Source organism: Talaromyces marneffei, chromosome 1 (genome assembly GCF_009556855.1).
Source record: "Talaromyces marneffei chromosome 1, complete sequence".
NCBI lineage: Eukaryota > Fungi > Ascomycota > Eurotiomycetes > Eurotiales > Trichocomaceae > Talaromyces > Talaromyces marneffei.
The window spans coordinates 5,212,385-5,231,769 of NC_072348.1; the positions used below are offsets into that span (position 1 = coordinate 5,212,385).

Below are 19,385 nucleotides of genomic sequence, written 5' to 3' on the forward strand. Positions count from 1 at the left end.
CCAGCAGGATATCCATATTCATTTGTAGCTACCTATTAGACAATCACTCGACATTCATCGCCTCCGCAGGCTTCCCACCACGCTTATCTTGCTTCACAAACTCCACAAACTCATCCAACGTGCCCGGCCACGCGCCATCGGCATCCCACCACCCAAAGTTTTCGTCCTCCAGAGTTTTGCGCATAAACACCTCCGTCTGTTCCCACAAATCCTTATTCACGGGTCGCTGACCTTTCGATTTGAGGTACTCAAGATACCAATCCAGCCAAGGGGTGGAAGGGGTGTTCCAATCGACACCGCCGTTCTCGCTTGTGAAGAATAGTTGCCATTGCTCAGCGGCGATTTCGAATGTGAGATTGCGCTGGCCCTGCATGCGACAGAGTGGGAAGGCGTAGCGGTAGACTTTGCGGAATGTGTCGGGTTGGGAAGATATTCGGGTTCGGAGAGAGGCACCGTGGGATATCATTTGGGGGATTGATTCGACTCTTTTCATTGTCAGTATGTGAGCATTGGTTTGGAAAGTCTTGTGTGAATGACGCACCCAACGCTCTTCCAGCCATCAACAAATCCTGTACGTGTAAACTCGCCCATAGTAGGGGACTTGAGTAGTTCTGCTATTCCTAAACATGCAACTTCGTCTAGGCGTATTTCGATTGCTTCGAGGAACCTCATAGCTCCTTCGATGCCGATTGTGTCTGGACTTTCTTGGGGGTCATCTAATCGTCGTTAGAATAGACTTGGACCGACGGAGGAGCAGGTACGAACCTCGATATTCATCAAAGATTTTGTTTAGTGCTGGGGTCGATGATGATGCAGCGGTTGCTTGCGAGGACGAAAAGTATCTACACCGCGTGCGTATGGTTAGCTTTATAGTTCAGACATATGATAGGATTTGGGAAGCACATACGCATCAACCGCTTGTTCAACATTCCATCCATTGGCGCGCAAGTACTACAGATACAGAGGTGAGTTTCTTGCGACAACGCGCTCGACGCGAGGAGGACACGCACTTTGGCAGCAACGGCATCTTTAGCCTGTGTAAATCCCACAAATTGTGATATGTAATGTCTCTGAGTTCCCGTGTATGGTGGCATGGTTTCTGCTTCTATTCGTATGGGATGTGAGCCGGGAAGGAGCCTCTTAAAAGATGACGCACGCGGGGTAGCACGAGGATGGAATGGAAGTAGAACGACGTGCGAGGGTGGGCGTGGACTTAGTCGGACAGCAGTAGATAAAGGCCTCCAGGAATAAATGCTACTGAAAAGCAACGTACAGCGCCAACCAAATGCAAACAGAAAGGGCAAATGTCTTCAAGAGAGTCAAGAGGAAGTTGTTCAGGCGGCGGTTTGGCAATGGTGATGAGGTCGCCATTTGATTGGCCCTAAGTGGAGTATAAGGCCCACCTTCCTCTTTCCTTCTTATATTCATCGTCTTTACTCGGCATTACACTTTCAACTGTAGATGAACTGAATTGAATTGCTGGTATATAAACTAACAAAGGATCTAGCATCACTTTTCCTGGCTGGCCTGACACCAAATATATTCCCTAAACGCCGATAAATGCGAGACATCAACAAGCACCGAGTCGCATGTCTATGTCGTGAACAACGAATCTTCCTGTTCAATTGTCAGATATCTATTCCATATACTCTCCAAGTCGCTATGTCTAGTACTAACCTCTCTCAGATATTCACCAACATCGCCCTGGCGGAAGAGCACCACGGCGGTAGGCTCGAGTTTTCTTGCTTCAGCGGTTGATCGTGCGGTGACTCCAAAGCCCTAGAACATATATCAGTCCCAACTCATATGTTTATATCCGGTGTGTATGTGACATACTAATGGAGTGTCATCTTGCGAGAAGACAACGCATCCACTGTGCTCAGGGCAATCCTCAGACCATCGCAAGACATGGGCCTTGACGACGTTTCCGCCATATAAGAAAGGCATCTCTCCATTCTGCTTGATTGTCACCTTATACCGCGCATAGGGAGCAATGAGATCGAGTCTGCGCTCACAATCACGAGTCAGTGACATGGCCTCTCAAGTCCAGAATTATACGGGAGTGCAAAACTTACGCAGTAATGTGCAACCTAAACTTCATAGTCTTGGTGAACTTTCCAACGCAGACACCCAAACTCAGCAAGTTATCGCGCGCAACACTAGTCGCAAGGTTCGCAATCGATTGCTTCACATAGTATACTCGTGAACCCTGAATTCGGAAGACATAGCGCTCGTTATCTTCGGTAGGCTGGATGAGCTGGTTGAGGGATCGACCGGTGTAGTTGGCGAGCTTCTGGAAGAGGGTTTTGGTTTCTTCTTCGGTAAGGGCCCTCATTTTGAATTATGTCCTCTGTCGTAGATCAAATAACTGTAGTCAAGTAAGTAGATTTGAGTGCAGCAAAAAAAAAATGAAGCTCCGCGGACAGAAAAGTTAAAAGTGGGGCTGATGCGGAGGCTTGGCGCTACTAACAAAAAATCATTAAAAAAAATATTCGGTCTCTTTAAGCACAACCAGATACTACAACCAGCAACCCCATCATTTTTCAATATGGGCGTCGCACGAGAAACGAAGAGAAGGCGTCTGTCGCCCTCTGATGATGACAATTCGTCAACCGTACCAAAATCATCCAAAACCAAAACCAACGGATCGTCCTCCAACATCCAAAATGCATTCTACAGTCGAGCAGCAGAATGGGACCTAGAACAGGATTACGAGCGTCGACCACGAAAAGGAAAGAACAAGAAAGAGAAAGAAAAAACTCGTTTACCTATCAAGACTGCCGAGGGTCTTGTTCACGTCGATGAACCTGAAGAAGCTGCCGCGAGTGATTCGGATAGCTTTCTTGATTCGGACTCGGAAGGTGAAAATGGAAAGGACGAAACTCCAGGAGCTGACGCTGAGGAGAAAGAAGATGAGTCCGCGCCAAAGGTTCCCTTGAAAGTCCAGATTGTCCAAGCAAAAGAAGAAATGGCCAGAATTGCGACATTGATCAATGAAGATCCCGAGGAGCATATTGGATTGTTTAAGAAATTAGCAGACTTTGTGGACAAGAGCAAATCACATGTGGCTATCAAGAAGCTTGCACTCGCTACGCAAGCTGCAGTTTTCAGAGATGTTATTCCTGGGTACAGGATTCGTCCTATTGGCGAGGAGGTCAACAAAAACGAAAAGCTGTCGAAAGAAGTCCGAAAGTTGCGCGGTTACGAACAGTCGTTGCTATCGTCTTACAAGCATTACGTCCAACAATTGACCAACCTATCGAAAGGTGGCAGTAAGGGCAATGAAGAGGCTAATAGCATACGAACCGTCGCAATCAATTGCGCCTGCAACATGCTTCTATCCGTACCTCATTTCAACTTCCGGACTGAACTCTTGAAAATTCTTGTCAATCGACTTTCTAGACGCCGGATTGATGCACACTTTATCAAAAGTCGTGAAACGATGGAAGATATCTTTGCAAAAGACGACGATGGAGTCGTCTCCCTTGAAGCAGTTGGTCTGTTATCAAAAATGATGAGAGCAAAGGACTTTAATGTCCATGAATCAGTTCTTAACACATTCCTACACCTCCGTTTATTAGCCGAGTTCTCATCCAAGGGTTCCCGGGATCGGGTTGATCGCAACGACGACGACCAGGAAGGCACATTGCAAGGCAGGAAGAAGAACAAAAAGGAGTTTCGTACCAAAAAGGAACGTAAACTACTTCGGGACCGCAAAGCTGTTGAGAAGGACATGCGTGAAGCCGATGCGTTGGTGAGCCATGAAGCGCGCGAAAAGAATCAAGCCGAGACACTGAAACTGGTTTTTGGCACTTACTTTCGCATTCTCAAGTTGCGAACAGAGACAAAACTCATGGGAGCTGTACTGGAAGGATTGGCCAAATACGCGCATCTGATTAATCAGGACTTCTTTGGGGATATCCTTGAAGCTTTGAAGGAGCTTGTTGAGCAGCTTGCTATTCAAGACGGAACCGCAGGACGGGATGAAAATGCAGATGATGAAAATAATGACAATGATGACGAGGATGACGATGAAGAAGAGGGATTGATCACTTTGAGACAATCAACGCGTCAGGTCTTGCTTTGCACAATCACTGCCTTTGCACTCCTCGAAGGTCAAGACGTCAGCAAATCCGCTTCATCCCTCCATCTCGATCTAGGATTCTTCATCACCCATCTCTATCGCGCTTTGTATCCACTTGCCCTCAACTCCGATATCGAATACAATCCCGAAAAATCCCTCCGTCTTCCTGATCCCGGCACCTCCAACGACAATGAATTATATAACGACCAAAACAACAAACGAAGAACAAAAATCAACTTCCAAACCCCCATGGTCCTCCTCCTCCGCTGCCTCCAATCAACCCTCCTGGCCCGCACCCACGGCATCGCACCCCCCGTTCGCCTCGCAGGCTTCACAAAACGCCTAATGACGACCTCCCTGCAACTCCCCGAAAAGTCATCTATAGCAATGTTAGCCCTCCTCACCAAAGTGGCGAAACAACATGCACGCAAAATTGCGCCCCTGTGGAATACGGAGGAGCGAAAGGGGGATGGCATGTTTAATCCTTTTGCGGCTGATGTTGAGAAGAGTAACGTCTTTGCGGGCACGGTTTGGGAAGGGGAGTTGTTGAGGATTCATTATTGTCCAGAGGTAAGAGAAGCAGCGTTGGGGATTGAAAAGTTGATTGCTTCTGGATAGATAGTTGCCTTACATAGGGAGTGAAAATAAAAATGCCTAATTTGAAAGGGCTTATGGAATATAATCAAGCTTTTACGTGCAATAAAGTTTTTGGAGAAGAGTATATTCATAAATATCATTCGTTCATTACACATTCAAATAGCCAGATCGCTTTTCAAGCACATACGCTCAAGTCGTATCACGGCGTATCATCATAAAAACACAGAAGAAAATCGTAAACAAATATAAGAAAAAACATTACAAGAGGCAACTGGTAATTCATCCACCGTTGTCCCATCCTTCACTTGTAGACACAGGCTGGCGTCCAAGTCTAGTGTTCACGTATCTGTACATCAATAAAACAGACTCGGGGTATATCCACCAATTGTGGACACTGGACGAGGCCATGCCTAGCTAGGGTATCAAATATACAATCTTGGTGCAAACAGAAGCATCCCTGATATATGTCACGCCATCGTCGACTGATGATGTAGCTAATGCACATATGGATTGTTAACTGCTTGCCCATATTCTCTCATATTCAAGGGATAGAGAGATTCCCTGTTCAGTCGGAAGTCTTCCTTCTGCGGGTTCCGGCGAAAATTCCGCCAAATATCGACGCCCAAATGGTACGGAACAAAGCTGTGAACCAGTTGCCAGACTTCAAAGACAGAGCTGTCGTTGATCGAGCGCCTGTAGATCTGGTCTCTTCATCTGGCTTGGTGGCAGTTGGTTCAGTATCGGCAGTCTCTTCTGAGATGATCTGCGAGACATCGTGGTTTTCAGCGGCATTATTTGCATTTGGTGCAGAACCGTTGGCAGCTGTGATGTGTTCGTCTTCGTCACAGAAGGGTTGAACACGAGCGCCTAGATCGGAAGGCTTCTTATCGATATTGAGAAGGTTGACTGCGGATACTGAGCCTCCAAGCTGTTTGAGAAGTGTCTCACGGTCCTTGGCAAGCATCTTAAGTGCTGCGTCGGCCTCAGGCTCTGGAGTAGGTGGCGAAAGAATACCGTACGGCGCCTCTGCGGGCTTCAAGTCACTTGCTGAAGTCTCAATGGCATGGACAGGTAGTGACTGATGCTCTTTATCTGTCTGGGCAGGAACTTCTTTCAATAGTGACTCCTTCGGCGAAGTCAACACATGAGCAGCAGCCACTGCCGCGGCAGCGACAACACCAGCGCCACCAACAATGCCCGCAATTTGTCCAACACTGATGCCTGTATCCTTGGAAACGACTTCAGATTCGCGCACTTTCTCGGAAATTGGAGCGGCATCCTTGACTGGAGCTGCTTCGGTCTCAACATCTTTGGCGGCCAAAACTTCAATGGGCTGCTCTTCGACAGGAGCCGCTTCGGTCTCAATTTCTTTGGCGGCCAAAACTTCAATGGGCTGCTCTTCGACAGGAGCCGCTTCAGTCTCAACTTCTTTAGTGGCCAAGGCTTCAACAGGCTGCTCTTCAACAGGAGCCGCTTCGGTCTCAACATCTTTGGTGGCCAAAGCTTCAACAGGCTGCTCTTCAACAGGAGCCGCTTCGGTCTCAACTTCTTTGGCGGCCAAAACTTCAATGGGCTGCTCTTCGACAGGAGCCGCTTCGGTCTCAACTTCTTTGGCGGCCGAAGCTTCAATGGGCTCAGCGGTTTCTTCTGGCAGACTAGAAGGCTCAACGTCAGTACTTTCAACAGGAGCAACCTCTTTGACAATCTCGATAAAGACATCTTTGGCTTCCGAGGCTTGCTCCTTTGAAGTCTCGTCTGAAGCAGTCTTAGTAGCTGCGAAAACCCCAAGACCAGCTACTGCTGCCGCACCTGCGGCAACTGCAACCTCAGTGATTTTGTGGCTATCGGGATGAGCTTCCGAAGGTGTTTCTGCCACCGGGGCAGGAATCTCTTCTGTCTGAACCGGAGCTTCCTCAACAGCCTTAGTCAAAGGCTCTTCAACCGCATTTGCGCTTTCAACAACTTCCTCCTCCGGCTTAGCCTCTTCGATGACTGCTTCGGGTTCCTCAACAGGCGCATCAGTAGACTGAGTGGGTTGCTCTTTTGTGGCATCCGAAACTTCGACAGCTGGCTCCTGAGCAGCGTCCTCTACATTCTCAACCTGTTCATTTGCTTCAGCAGCTTCTGCTTCTGGGGCTTCTTTGACATCCTTGTCAGTCTCTTCTGCAGCAGGTTCTGCAGGTTTCTCTTCAACAGGCTCAACTTGGGTTTCTTCCACAGTCTCGGCAACCTCTTCCTCGACAGGCGCTGCAGCGGTATCAACATCAGCTTCAACCGGTGTTTCCTCCACAATCTGGGCAGGCTCAGCGGGGGCTTCAGATTCAGGCACAGCCGGGGTCTCCTCAACGACTTCAACAACCGTTTCTTCAGCGGGCCTGATCTCGTCTTCAACGGACTCGGTAGTGGGTTCGGCTACCGCCTCTTTAGCCTGCACTTCACCAGACTCTGTAGGGGTTTCTTGAATAGCCTCAACTGGTGTTTCCTGAACAACTTCAGTAACCTGTTCTTCGGCAGGCTCTGCAGGCATTGCTTCAACTGGGGTTTCCTCAACCGCTTCAGTAGCCTCTGTAACAACAGACTCCACAGCGGGTTCCTTGACAATCTCTTCGGCAATTTCCGCGGGTTGTTCTTCAGCAGGCTCAACAGATACTGCCTCGGCAGGAGCTTCCTCCACAATCTTGGTGGACTCCTCTTCAGCAGGTTCTGTAGGCATTGCTTTAATCAGGCTGTGCTTAACCGGTTTGGCAATCTCCTCGACCGCAGGCTCTGCAATAGTCTGAACAGGGGTCTCCTCTGCAGCTGGTTCTTCAATAGTTTTGGCGACTTCTTCGTCAGCAGATGGTGTAGGTGTTGCTTCAACCAGGATTTCTTTAACCGGTTCGGCAATCTCCTCGACAGTAGGCTCTGCAATAGTCTCAACAGGGGTCTCCTCCATAGCCTGAACAGGCTCCTCTGCAGCTGGTTCTTCAATAGTTTTGGCGACTTCTTCGTCAGCAGATTGTGTAGGAGTTACTTCAACTGAGGTTTTCTCAACCGGTTCGGCGACCTCCGCGACGACAGGCTCTACAGCAGTTTCAACATCGGCCTCTAGAGGTGTTTCCTCCACAATCTGGGTGGGCTCCTCTGTGGCAGGCTCTGCGGCAGTTTCTTCCACCGAAACTTCCTCAACTGGTTCAGCGACCTGTTCAGCGGTATCGACAGGTTGTTCTTCAACAGATTCTACCGGAGTCTCCGTGACAGCCTCAACTGTCTTGGCAGGTTCCTCCACAGTAGGCTCTGCGGGAGTTTCCTCTACGGCTTTGGATAGCGCTTCTTGGGCCGGCTCCACAGGAGACTCGCCTACAACTTCAGTTGGTGTTTTTTCAGTGGCTTCGGCAGGCTCTTCGATAGTCGACTCTTCTACTGCATTCTCAACAACAGTTGCTTCGACAGCATCGGTGATTGGCTGTTCATCTGCAGTCTCTTCCTTGCTTTCTTCTGAAGTATCAACGGCGGGCTCTGTGGTTGTTTCAATCTCCTCCTCCTCCTCCTCCTCCTCCTCCTCCTCTGCATCTTCAGCGGCGGGTTCCTCAGCAATGGCGTCGGTTTCAGTTTCAATTGCCTCTTCCGCTACAGTTTCCGTAGTGGCAGCTTTGGGCTCTTCAGCCGTGACAGGTTCTTCTGGGAGTTCTTCCTTGACGGTGCTTGGATCAACCTCTTCCGCTGGTTGAACCTCTGAATCCTCTGTAACTGGCTCAGGTTCATTGACAGTAGAAGCAACTGCCTCTTCAACAACCACCGGTTCGACGACTTCGTCGCTTGCAGCTGCTTCCTGAACTGGTTCTGCCTCTTTTAGGGATGCGACAGGAGCTTCAGCAGGCTCGCTAACAGGTGTCTCTTCCACGACTTCAGCAGAAGGCTCATTTTCAGAGGCTTCAGGAGTTGCTGATTCCTCCACAGGCTCTGAAGCGGGCGCTTCCTCGGTAGGAAGAGATTCTTCTTTCTCTGCTGACGGTTGACCATCCTCAACTGTAGTCTTGGTGGCCTCAGAAATATCCGCGGAAGTGTTTTCGTCATGAGAATGTACTGCATCAGATTCCGCAACAACTTCACTGGGAGCAGCTTCTTTCTCTTCCTCTGTTACAGCCGGCTCAGCAGTAGGCTCAGCAGATTCTGCAACAGCCTCGGCAACCGGTTCAGCGACAGGTTCGACAGCAGGCTCAGAAATAGGTTCGACGACAGATTCCGCAACAGCTTCAACGACAGGTTCAGCGGCAGTCTCGGTGGTAGGCTCAGCAGCGACTTCGGCGACTGACTCAGCTGCAGGTTCTGCAGATTCCGAAGTAGGGTCTACAGCGGTTTCCGTTACTGGTTCAGAAACGGCTTCCGCAACTGACTCTTCAACAGACTCTGCAACAGGCTCAGCAGCGGGCTCGACGACCGGTTCGGACACGGACTCGGCGGCAGACTCAGCGGTAGACTCGGCAATGGGCTCAGCAGCAGCGGGCTCCTCAGTTGCTTCGGTTGGCTCTGTTGGTTCAGTGGCCGACTCAACAGCTGGTTCTTCAGTCACTTCAACGGGCGCAGCAGCTTCCTCCTCCACTGATTCTTCGGGCTTTTCGGCAGCATCGACCGGTTCAACAGTGGTAACTGACTCTTCAGCAATAGCGGCAGCTTCAGTCGTTGAATTGACGGGGACTTCGGAAGCCTCGGTACGGTCCTCCGCCTTTTCTTCCGCGACCTGCGCTGGCTCGGGAGAAGATTCTTCAACTGCTAAGTGCTCGGGTTCAGCGACGGCAGCAAGCGCAGTTGTTTGCTCTTCAGAAACCTCTGGGGATGTAGTCGCTGTTTCAGGCTCAGCAGTGACAGATTCCTCGTGAGCGTCAACCTCCTTGGGCGATTCGTCATTGGTAGCTTCCTCTGCTGTGTCTTCTGTCGTGGCAGGCACGGTTTCTGAGGGTGTCTCAGCGGACTCAGTGACTGGCTCCTTCTCTTCAGCGACTTCTTCGATTTCAGCAGTAGGTTCCGTGGTTGGTTCTTCTTCGAGCTTTGAAGACTCCGGTGCAGTTTCTTCGGTGACCTCTGTGGTTTCAGGAATAGGCACTTCAGAAACTTCAGCAGGAACAGAGACTGGCTCATCTGCTGCTTCGGTAACCGCCTCAGTCTCCACTTGTTCAACTGGCGTCTCTGCGACTTCTGTTGAAGGTTCAACCTTGATATCCGATTCAGATGCCGGAACAGCATCGGCTTCCTCGGTCACGGCTTCTTTCGCCGGTTCTTCTGCAGAATCTGAGATTTCTACCGGTGCTTCTACTTCAGCAATCTCCGCAGGTACGGGTTCCGGAACCTCAGGAGCAACAGCAGTCGATTCCTCAACATTCTCGGTGGTGTCTTCCGCGGATTCAGCCTCGGTCTCCTTGGGCTGCTCAACAGCAGGGGCCTCCTCGGGTTCAGTCGAAACAGGTTCCTCAGAAGCAATCTCTGTCAATTCAGGCTCAACATTTTCAGGCGCGGCCTCCTCGGGTTGCTTTTCAGCAAGAGACTCTTTTACCGGCTCCGCAACTTCGGTAACTTCGGTCTCAACCGGCTTCTCTTCAACTGCGCTCTCAGTTGTGCCTTCCTGAGTGCTCTCGACTGTTTTAAGTGTAGTAGGAGCTTTAATCTCTTGCTCATCTTCGGCGGTGTCCTTTGCAACCTCTTCCTCGGCTGGAGCTTCTGGTTCAGGAGCCGATTTGGGAGCTGTTTCCTGAGCTGTTTCAGCAGGAAGAGCTTCTTCGGCTTCTGTCGTCTCGGTCTGAGGCTCTGCAACAGGTTCCGAAGCTTCCTTGGTCGTTGCAGTTGGTTCAGCCACTGGCTCAGTTTCAGCAATATCCTTGTCAACTTCTTCCTTTACATGAGCCTTCGGTTCCGGGACCGTTTCTGTAGTGGTTTCTGCAGTTGTGGGAATCTCGATTTCAGTCGTTTCGGCCAAGGGTTCGGTGACTTGTTCTGAAGTTTCAGTGGATGTGGTTGGTTCAGCCACCTCCTCGGCGTCGACAGTCTCCTTCACCGGTTCTTCCACTGCCGGCTCGCTATCAGCCTCGACTTCAGTCGTGGTAGGAGTGGAATCTGATTCAGGAGCAACCTCAGCGGCAGTCGTCGCCTCTTCAACTGTGGGTAAATGGGCAGCCTTTTCCTCTTCGGCGGACGCCTTTTCTTCATGAGTCACGGTTGGTTCTTCAACGCTTTTGGGCTCAATCTCGGCAGGCTCTTCTTCAGTTACAGTTTCCGCTTCGGCCACAACCGGTGTGGCTTCTTCCGTTTCCTTGGAAGGGGTTTCTGCGGTCTCCTCGGCGACCACTGCAACTTCCGGAGTCGCTTGAGGCGCTGGCTCTGCAGGTTCGTCCGTCTTCACATCAGCATCGGTAGCGGTTTCTTCGCTTGCCTCTACTGCTTTGTCTTTAGACCCTTCGGACGATGTGACGTGGGCAGTGGTCTCGCCAACTACCTCCTCCGTCTTTGCCTCTTCAGAAACCTCCTCTGAAGCTGCTGTAGATTTCTTAACAGCCTTGTCCTTAGCATCTTCGACGATAGGATCTTCTTCTGTGGTTGGCACGTTGGCTTTGACAACGACATCGTCTGCAGTGGAAATCGGCGCATTGGCGGATGATTTCTCATCGGCCTGTTTTGTGGACGGCTCGCCGTTAGCTTCAGACTTAACTGGCTTCCCAGCATGTTTCACAGAGTCTTTCTGTTTTTTGGATGGTGTGACATGCGCATCCTCGACTTCTGCGGGGAAAGCAGCAACGGTGAGTTTGTTCTTGAGTTTGTCCGTCACTATAGTAAATTCGGGGTCAGTCATAGTCCCTCTCATTTTGCGTTATGAAAGCAAAGCTCAAAACACTACGAAAAAAAAGAAAACAATTGACCGAAGTACTCACCAGTTTCAGCGGCAGCGACAGCGGCATGGATAACTGTTTCTCCGACTTCGGCCATTATTCAGCGGGTTCGTAAGGTTCGTAAAAGTCGTAAATTGTGGGGAGAGGTGAAAATTAAGGGTTAAACGCTCGATTCAACGATATAACGTGAAAATCGAGTATGTGATAGAGATCGGGAGATAGGTTCGAGCGAAGCACAGAGAAACGCGTACAAATACAGCAGCTCCTGAGCTTCAAGTTCGGACTAATAAACAGGTGGGCAAAAACGAGGAAACGATAAAATGAGGCAGGAAATACGGAATTCACAATGACAACAACTGGGTATCACGCTCGTCTTCAATTATCATAACACTCGTAAAGGGATTACCAATAGGGTAGGTATTGGGTAGGTAGTATGAGTAGATGAAGCAGATATATAGCGCAGGGGAGGGAAAGAGGAAGGAGGGAAAGAAAGAAAATTTCTTAGTTCCTCAGGCAGTAATACCATCAATATATGTAAAATACACAGTACCTGAGCAGACTACGTAGCTACCTACCTAAAAGCAACTCTCCACCATAACATTCGAAGCTATGCCTTAGTTAGGCACCTAAGTCTTTCGCTACCACGTTACGGAGGGACCCTCGTGAGCTTCCCACCACATTACTACTACTAATTATTATCCTACATAGCAAGACATATACACAAGTGTCTACCAAAGCAGTTGAGACGGTATAACTATAACCCCCCCCCCCAAGCAGAAAAATTGAGAAATCATGACGGCAAAACTCTGCAGTCCATATGATATCCAAACCTCCACTGCCGAAGAGGAGGACCATCCTCGGATGGTGATGGACACACTAGTTCGCAGCTAAACGGTACTAACCAAAGCCACTAAGCCCCAAAGTGGTAAAGCACAGAGCGAGCAGAGGGGCAAATCTTTCTGCTTTCTTCTTTTTGTATCTCTTTTTGGGGGCATCCGGGCTTGTCTTCGTTGTCACAGTGACCAACCACTAAGTTATCCGGTTTGCTAGCGTGGGAAGCTTTGGGCAGATGGCAGAGGCCGACGGGATTAGGTAGAACCGTAGAAACCGATAGCCAGTGACTCACTCGGAGAGATCATGATCTGGGGGGAGACGAAATAATTGAAACACTTGAGGGGAGGAGGTATTCAGCTTATTATCCATTGTTAATCAATTGCTGGCACTCAACTACTACTACGTACACGTCGACGCTGGCGTGATGAAACCAGAAAACGGTCACCTGATACCTTGCTGATTGGAGAACAATGAGGTTTATGCAGGGCTTCAAGACTTTTAGGTGCAGATTTTTATGCGAGGGATTTTACTACGGGCACACGGACTGATTAATGGAGCTTCTGTCTCTCTTAGCCCCATAATTGATTGATTATTGTAATGTAATTGTTCCATCCGACGGGCTCCAGAGTGAGGTGAGAGCCAGTGCTTATGCGCCCACATGAGCTCTTTTAGCGCCGACGTTGAGTTTTGTTTGTTTTTGCCAGATGATAATAGCTCGGTTCCGGTCCCAATTGATATTCGACTTCGACCAAAGGTGAAACGGCGATGCAAGACATTGTCAAGGATATGGAGCACAAGGCATTAAATCTCAACACCATGATGACATGGCATTGGGCCATGCCATGCGATGCGATGAGTTGTACAACTCGAGGCGGTGGTTTGGGCAAACGTAACCAATTAGGAAAAAACCAAACAAATGATTGACCGAGGGTAAAAAGGAAAAAAAAAAAAAGAAAGAAAGAAAGCGGGACTAGTGGAGTGCGCTATGCCAGATGCGCGCTAGATTGTTGTGCTGGTCTCACCGCCATCTCGTCTCTTGCACGTCGAATGAATGTCGACATTATTTGAGGACATGTTATCTACTGCCTACAGAGTAGCGTGGCGGGGTGGGAGCTTGGATACTCGTACAGCAAGCAGCAAGCACACATGGTTCGCATATGATCTTCATCTGACATACACCAATCCACGTCTGAAGAAAGACATTCGATGATCCTGACAACTCTTGACGTGATCAGGCACATATGTTGTGTCAATGCCATAATCATAATTCAAGGAGTGACAAGTCATCGCTTGGGTTATCAGTCTGATTCTTTCCGTTGAAGCATATGATCAGGAATTAGATATTACCGCCAGAGTAGCATGTAGATATACTATGTACAGAGAGAATGCTAGATATATAACTTGGATCGAAGGACAGTCACAACGCACAAACTAGATTCATCCCGAACCAATCGTCACAATCCACGTCCTCGTACACGTTTACACTTCATTCCTCGACACAAGCAAGCAATGCAACTACTCGCCCTGTTCGTTGTAAGTCTATTACCAGGCAGTCACCAATATGCATCACTGCCTGGCGTAGTTGTCTCAAGCATTGATTCGTCCACATGGATCCATGCAGACATGCACAACATTGGATTTGGCAAGTACCACATGTCGATTAAAGCTACATTGGCTAGTCTAGTGAATTCGATATGCACGACAGGTACATACTACGTACTCGACCGCCACTTCAGAAGAAAATTTTCATTACTTGGTACATACATAGTAGTCAGTCGGTCAGTCAGTCAGTCATCTTGCAATATAGCTGCCTAGCTATCTGGGGTATACCAATCTCCCTTCTAATATTCAGCTTCATGGATGGATAGACATTCCATCAAGTCGAATTCATCCAACGTCGTGTCCAGTCACCATGTTATTAGACTACTACGTCCAATAGTGATGTCAGTCCACGACAAGGAGGTCATCTTAACCGAGGACCATGTCGAATCCAATTCCACACAGCCGAGTCTAATATTCAGGACCGCCCAGTCCGTCTGAACAGGTTGGTTATGGTTGATAAAGTGCTGATGATGATCGATCGTCAAGCCGGATGCGGGGTGAGGGGTCGAAAATTCAAGTTTCGATCTACCATAACGCAACGTATAACCACTAGATCTCTGCAATCCTTCGATCGCCAGTCTTCATGCAATTCCTTACTTGGTACGTAAACGAAAACCGTCAATCAATCTAGATTTGATGCATAATATGCGTTGATCGAGTCGTCTGGCACTGCAAAGAAAGAAAGAGAAAAAGAAAACAAAGACGGAATAGAATGAAAAGACAAAATTTCACGCTTCATCGCATATTCTCATGACGCCAACTACATTCGACCCATGTAGAGACAGATATGAACCATTAAACACCTCCAATTCGCAAAGCAAAAAAAAAAAATATCATGTCCCGAACAGTCTGGTCAACGAAGAAAGAAAATGGAAACAACAATGGGTAATCCCAAACAACACCAGCTGGTGAAACTCGGTTGATTTGTACATGAACTGAAAAGCAAAGAAGAAAAAAACAAGGAGAAGAAAAAGTCGTCGACATCGTCACAAAATTCATAAACCAAAAGCAACCCAATCAGAATATCTCAAGATCCTCAAATTCAACAACCAACCTGTCTCCTCCACCGCCCATGGTCGAATCATCTATCCGCATACCATTCATCGCTTCCCACATTGTGCTTCCTCGTTGTATGCTGGTTGGGCGACTAGCATATACTCCCACATGCACACACTTGTCCTCAACCCCGTAGAAAAACCAAGTGACTTCGCGAAGCTTTTTCCATGTACTTCCCACGGCTCCCGGGGTAACGGCATACGGCGACAGCGACGGAATCTGATACCAGATCCAGAGTGAATAGCCGACTCTCTCCAGCTTAATGCGCAGTGATGTTATGTTTGTCGGTATGTTAGGCATTGCCAGCGGAGACAGGCACCAATCCGCCCCGTCCGATGTCGCGCTGACGGATGCTGCGTTGACTGTGCCCGAGGAAAATTCCATGCCCGCTTTTACCCATTTGCAAGAACGTGGATGCGGCGTCATCGTATTGAAGCTGCGCCTACTGGTTTCTGATGATGATCGCAGGGATTCGGTTGGTAGTGACTGGCTAGGAGCATCTCCGGCGAAGATAACGAGTCCCCCTTGATCCCATTCCATCTCCCAGTCGGCGCTGATGGTGACTTCCGCCACAACGAAGGGTCGTCGCAATGAGGTAAAGACCATTGGTGCTGTCGACGTGTCTCCATTTGGCGGTTTTCTCCAGAGGTCTGTGTTCGGACCGGCGGAAAGGGTGAAGTAATCCATACATACCGGTAGCGAGAAACTGGAAGGCAAATTCAAAGCCGTGAATGAGGAGCGATCTGGAGACATTGTGATTGTTCGTCTGATACCGAGATTGAGGTGAATGACTTTCTTTTGAATCGATTTCCAAAGGAAAGGGAAAGAACAACAGGCAAGGAAATGGAATAAAGAGCCAGCCAATGCTCAATTAGCACCAATCGACTCCTAACGAAACCAATAATTACGCGCCTTGCAATTGCAATCTCTAGGCTCAGTCGAGCTCCTAGACGGCGCTGGAATGACTCGAATACCACTAGAGAGCGTGGGCGCTGGGAGATCTGCGCGAGCGAACAGTGGCTCGTGAACCTTCGCTCCGAGATCCGAGAGTCAAGATAAAAGGATACTGAGAGACTCCCGAAATGACTGACCGATTGCCAATGGACAGTACTCAGAGCACGCGAATCATAGAACCAGGAATTCTGGCGGAGAGGTCGAGGCGATCGCGACAATCACCTAATACGGGTAGAACAGCTAAATGATTCGCTTTACAAAAAGTGAGGCTGCTGATAGCACTAAGGGGACAGGGAAGAGCGTGATTGCTTTTTTCGCATCCGTTACTGTTGGACTAAGGGTTTCTCCGCACAAATAACCGCCGAGCCTGTTCGAACACTGGAAAAAGTCAGAACAATCACACGAAAAAAGAAAAGAAGCAGTCAATTAACATAAAACAGCAGTGGAAATAGGCGATTTAGCGTTGATGTCAGAGACCGTTGGAAGGACCCGAAGCGGAGAAGAACCACTCAAACGAGTCTAAACGAAACGAAGTATGACTCGAAAACGGAAGCGCTGATGGGGCTTAGCGTTTAACCCAACGCGGCCGGATCACGAAACAGATACAAAGCGATACGAACTTGATAGTCTAGACGATCCAAGCACAACATGGATGTATCGGACCAAGTGTCTGATGCAAATTGTACCGACGACGAGGGACAGGCGATATCAATTGGCCGAGAAGTATGCCGGAAATGACGGAAGAAATACAACAGACGAAAAAGAAAACAAACAGCGTGCCACCTGAGTTGACCATGCGCAATCAAATGCTAACGTGACCAGGCTTGCAAAAAGATCGTAGCATGCCGTACCTTAATTTTATGTTCACAGCCAGGTTACCCTAGTGTGGTTCGTGATGGCAAGTGCCAATTGCTGAGGAGGTTAGTGAGACCTCGAACAGGGTTCAGCCAAGGGTAAGGCCGTGACTCGCAAGGTCAGGTAGCAGGACCAGAGGGCCAGTCCAATGATTGCTTTGCTTTTGAGGTTGCTGACTGTTCTTTGACCAAGCCGGCTAATACGACTGGATAGGCTGTGTAAGATGTCGCTCGCTGAAGAAAGCCCGAGCGTCTGTGTGTGTGTGTGTTCAATGTTGAAATGATGTAGTCGTTACCAACCCGAGATATATATATCTATCTATATATATTAGATCCGAGGGAATAAAGCTTTGATCTTCTGCAAGTAGAGCGTGAGATTCTTGTAGGGCGGCAAAAGCAAAGTTCAGCCATCTGGGCGCATGTGGGTTGTATGGTTTACTTAAGGATCCATCCATGGTGGCGCACGGTAACAGACAGACGACTGAAAACGGACATGGACAAGAAGACAAAAGCGGATGGTGTTTGGCGTGGATCAGAATGGGGATTAGCGGTGTCTGAAGCCAGCTGAAAAAGAACGAGTGTTTGGAGGAGGATGTGGCATCGGTGCTAACCTGATATCAGTACATCGATAACTAAAATAAGTACTATGAGTAAGTTACAAATTAAAGACATGGATGGATCGCCACCAGGGAAAGAGCGTGCCTGCCCGAGCTAATCAGAGCACACTTGCGCGCCTTCCCGCCAGGAACCAGCCCTGCTCCTGGGCTCCTTCCTTGTGAGTGGGCCTGCCCCTTCTCTTCTGCTCTTCTAGTTACTACGGTACATGACACTACATGTATGTATTTCACCACCCTCAGTTACTATCACTGCCCAGATTTTAGACGGCGACACTTTTCGCTGCTTCGGACTCTATTCAGGACGGTATGTTATACCTACGGAGCGGTCGCTCTGCTGGCTTGATGGACTGATTTCGGTCGCCGCTTTCCACGAGCTGAAAACCTGCCAGCCTACTGTTTGTATTAGTTAGTTACTGAATACTGGTACCTAGTTAGTCAGTCGGCCGAACTCATGGTACTCCCTCGCCCTGGATCGAGATTCGAGATCGCATCATTTGGCCGCTAGCTAGGATGCCCGGGCTGGTATCTGTCCACTTTTCCAATCCCCGTCCAACAAACGGACTGGGTGTGTTCGAGCGTGTTCGAGTTACTTCACACATTGACTGACCCTCCTTCTCCCGCGCCATGTCATGTACCTACGGGCTTGCCGAACTCTGCAGCTCAACCCGCCTCTCGCTATTACGCTATTACACCTCGGTCTATATTATGACAATCTAACGACAAACAGATTCTGTTTGCCTCAGCGAATGATTATTCCCTGAACTTTCGATGGGACCAATGTCTTGCGGACTCTAGTCTGTCCCGGAAGCCCGGTTACGGAGACAGTAACATGGCCTGCGATTTGCCTGCTGCAGGTGTACCATGCAAAAAACCCACATAGATCAAGGGCCGATGCCGAAAATTGCATGTTGCTAACTTCAACTAAGTGAACCGCCTTGTGCATTATGCAACTCTGGTCCAAATTGAACTCTCTTTTTGTTTTCGCCGCCAGCTGAGGTATGGCGCTCGCCGCTATGCAGTTGTTGCCCAACTTTGATTGGCGTTGTTCGGGAACGGAGGCGACAAGATTTCGAGACAGAGCGCACCATTTACGCCGGGACACTCTCACCGTCGATAAGGTCTGTTTTTGACTTCAACAATCTTTGCGCGTGATCCAATTCTTCGACAATGATTGATCGATTGGGGGCCGTTGGGCGGTGTTTGTTGATTTTATCATTTTGATGGTGGCATAGCGGGACCAATCAAAACATTCCTACAACGAACAAATCGATGTGGGAAACTTTACGGCTCCATAAGCGCGACAAGTGGATCTGGTCGGAAATGTGAACATCAGGATGATAGGATCCCATATGCCAGTGAGAGAGGTGGCGCGCCTACAAGACTTACGTACCTACCATTGCTCGCCAGCCACAGTGATCGTACCTCCTAAGTTGTTCCAAGTCCCTCAAAATAGCATTTTGCATTTGATGTCATGGTGCATTGTTACTGGTGATCAATAAATTCTGGGGAACTCGGGATTTTTCTATCCCCCTTACGGCTTACTACTTTCGGGAACTCCCACCGAGGGTCTGAGGCATAACAGCATTGAGTTTGCCCTCCCTATTCACATCACGACATGCATAAATAATAGACCATCACTTGCACACCGCACTTCACTAATCGAGTGATGAATACGGAGTATAATCATCTTACATGACCAGTCAACCTGAAGAGGAACCATTCCGGGCGGGCACATTTTCAGCATGAGATTTCAATCCTGACCGCTGAATCGTCCACGCATTGCGCAATCTAGCGGAAAGCAAGATTCGTCAGCCATTGCCGGGAAAAGTTGTCAAGTACTGACTCAATTGAGTAAGATTATAGTAAGATTATATGGCTCAGACTTTGAGAAGGCTTCTCTAGTTAGTTGTGATCAAAATGGTAAATAGAG

General features: G+C 48.8%; 5 protein-coding genes across 5 annotated transcripts; 1 reads left to right on the forward strand and 4 right to left on the reverse strand.

Annotated features, from left to right (window-relative positions):
* Positions 1-43: 43 nt before the first annotated feature.
* Positions 44-1,094, reverse strand: EYB26_001915 (uncharacterized protein; the record flags this gene model as incomplete). Its single annotated transcript, XM_054261223.1, has 5 exons — positions 44-485; positions 542-716; positions 766-842; positions 908-951; positions 1,011-1,094. 5 exons carry the CDS (start codon positions 1,092-1,094, stop codon positions 44-46), a joined length of 822 nt encoding a protein of 273 aa, XP_054117198.1.
* Positions 1,095-1,593: 499 nt separating this feature from the next.
* EYB26_001916 (uncharacterized protein) lies at positions 1,594-2,335 on the reverse strand (the record flags this gene model as incomplete). Its single annotated transcript, XM_054261224.1, has 4 exons — positions 1,594-1,617; positions 1,678-1,779; positions 1,837-2,005; positions 2,076-2,335. 4 exons carry the CDS (start codon positions 2,333-2,335, stop codon positions 1,594-1,596), a joined length of 555 nt encoding a protein of 184 aa, XP_054117199.1.
* Positions 2,336-2,548: 213 nt separating this feature from the next.
* EYB26_001917 (uncharacterized protein) lies at positions 2,549-4,702 on the forward strand (the record flags this gene model as incomplete). Its single annotated transcript, XM_054261225.1, has 1 exon — positions 2,549-4,702. The coding sequence occupies one exon, from the start codon at positions 2,549-2,551 to the stop codon at positions 4,700-4,702; it is 2,154 nt and encodes a 717-aa protein (XP_054117200.1).
* Positions 4,703-5,246: 544 nt separating this feature from the next.
* Positions 5,247-11,513, reverse strand: EYB26_001918 (uncharacterized protein; the record flags this gene model as incomplete). Its single annotated transcript, XM_054261226.1, has 1 exon — positions 5,247-11,513. One exon carries the CDS (start codon positions 11,511-11,513, stop codon positions 5,247-5,249), a length of 6,267 nt encoding a protein of 2,088 aa, XP_054117201.1.
* A 3,478-nt stretch (positions 11,514-14,991) lies between these two features.
* Positions 14,992-15,783, reverse strand: EYB26_001919 (uncharacterized protein; the record flags this gene model as incomplete). Its single annotated transcript, XM_054261227.1, has 1 exon — positions 14,992-15,783. One exon carries the CDS (start codon positions 15,781-15,783, stop codon positions 14,992-14,994), a length of 792 nt encoding a protein of 263 aa, XP_054117202.1.
* Positions 15,784-19,385: the final 3,602 nt, after the last annotated feature.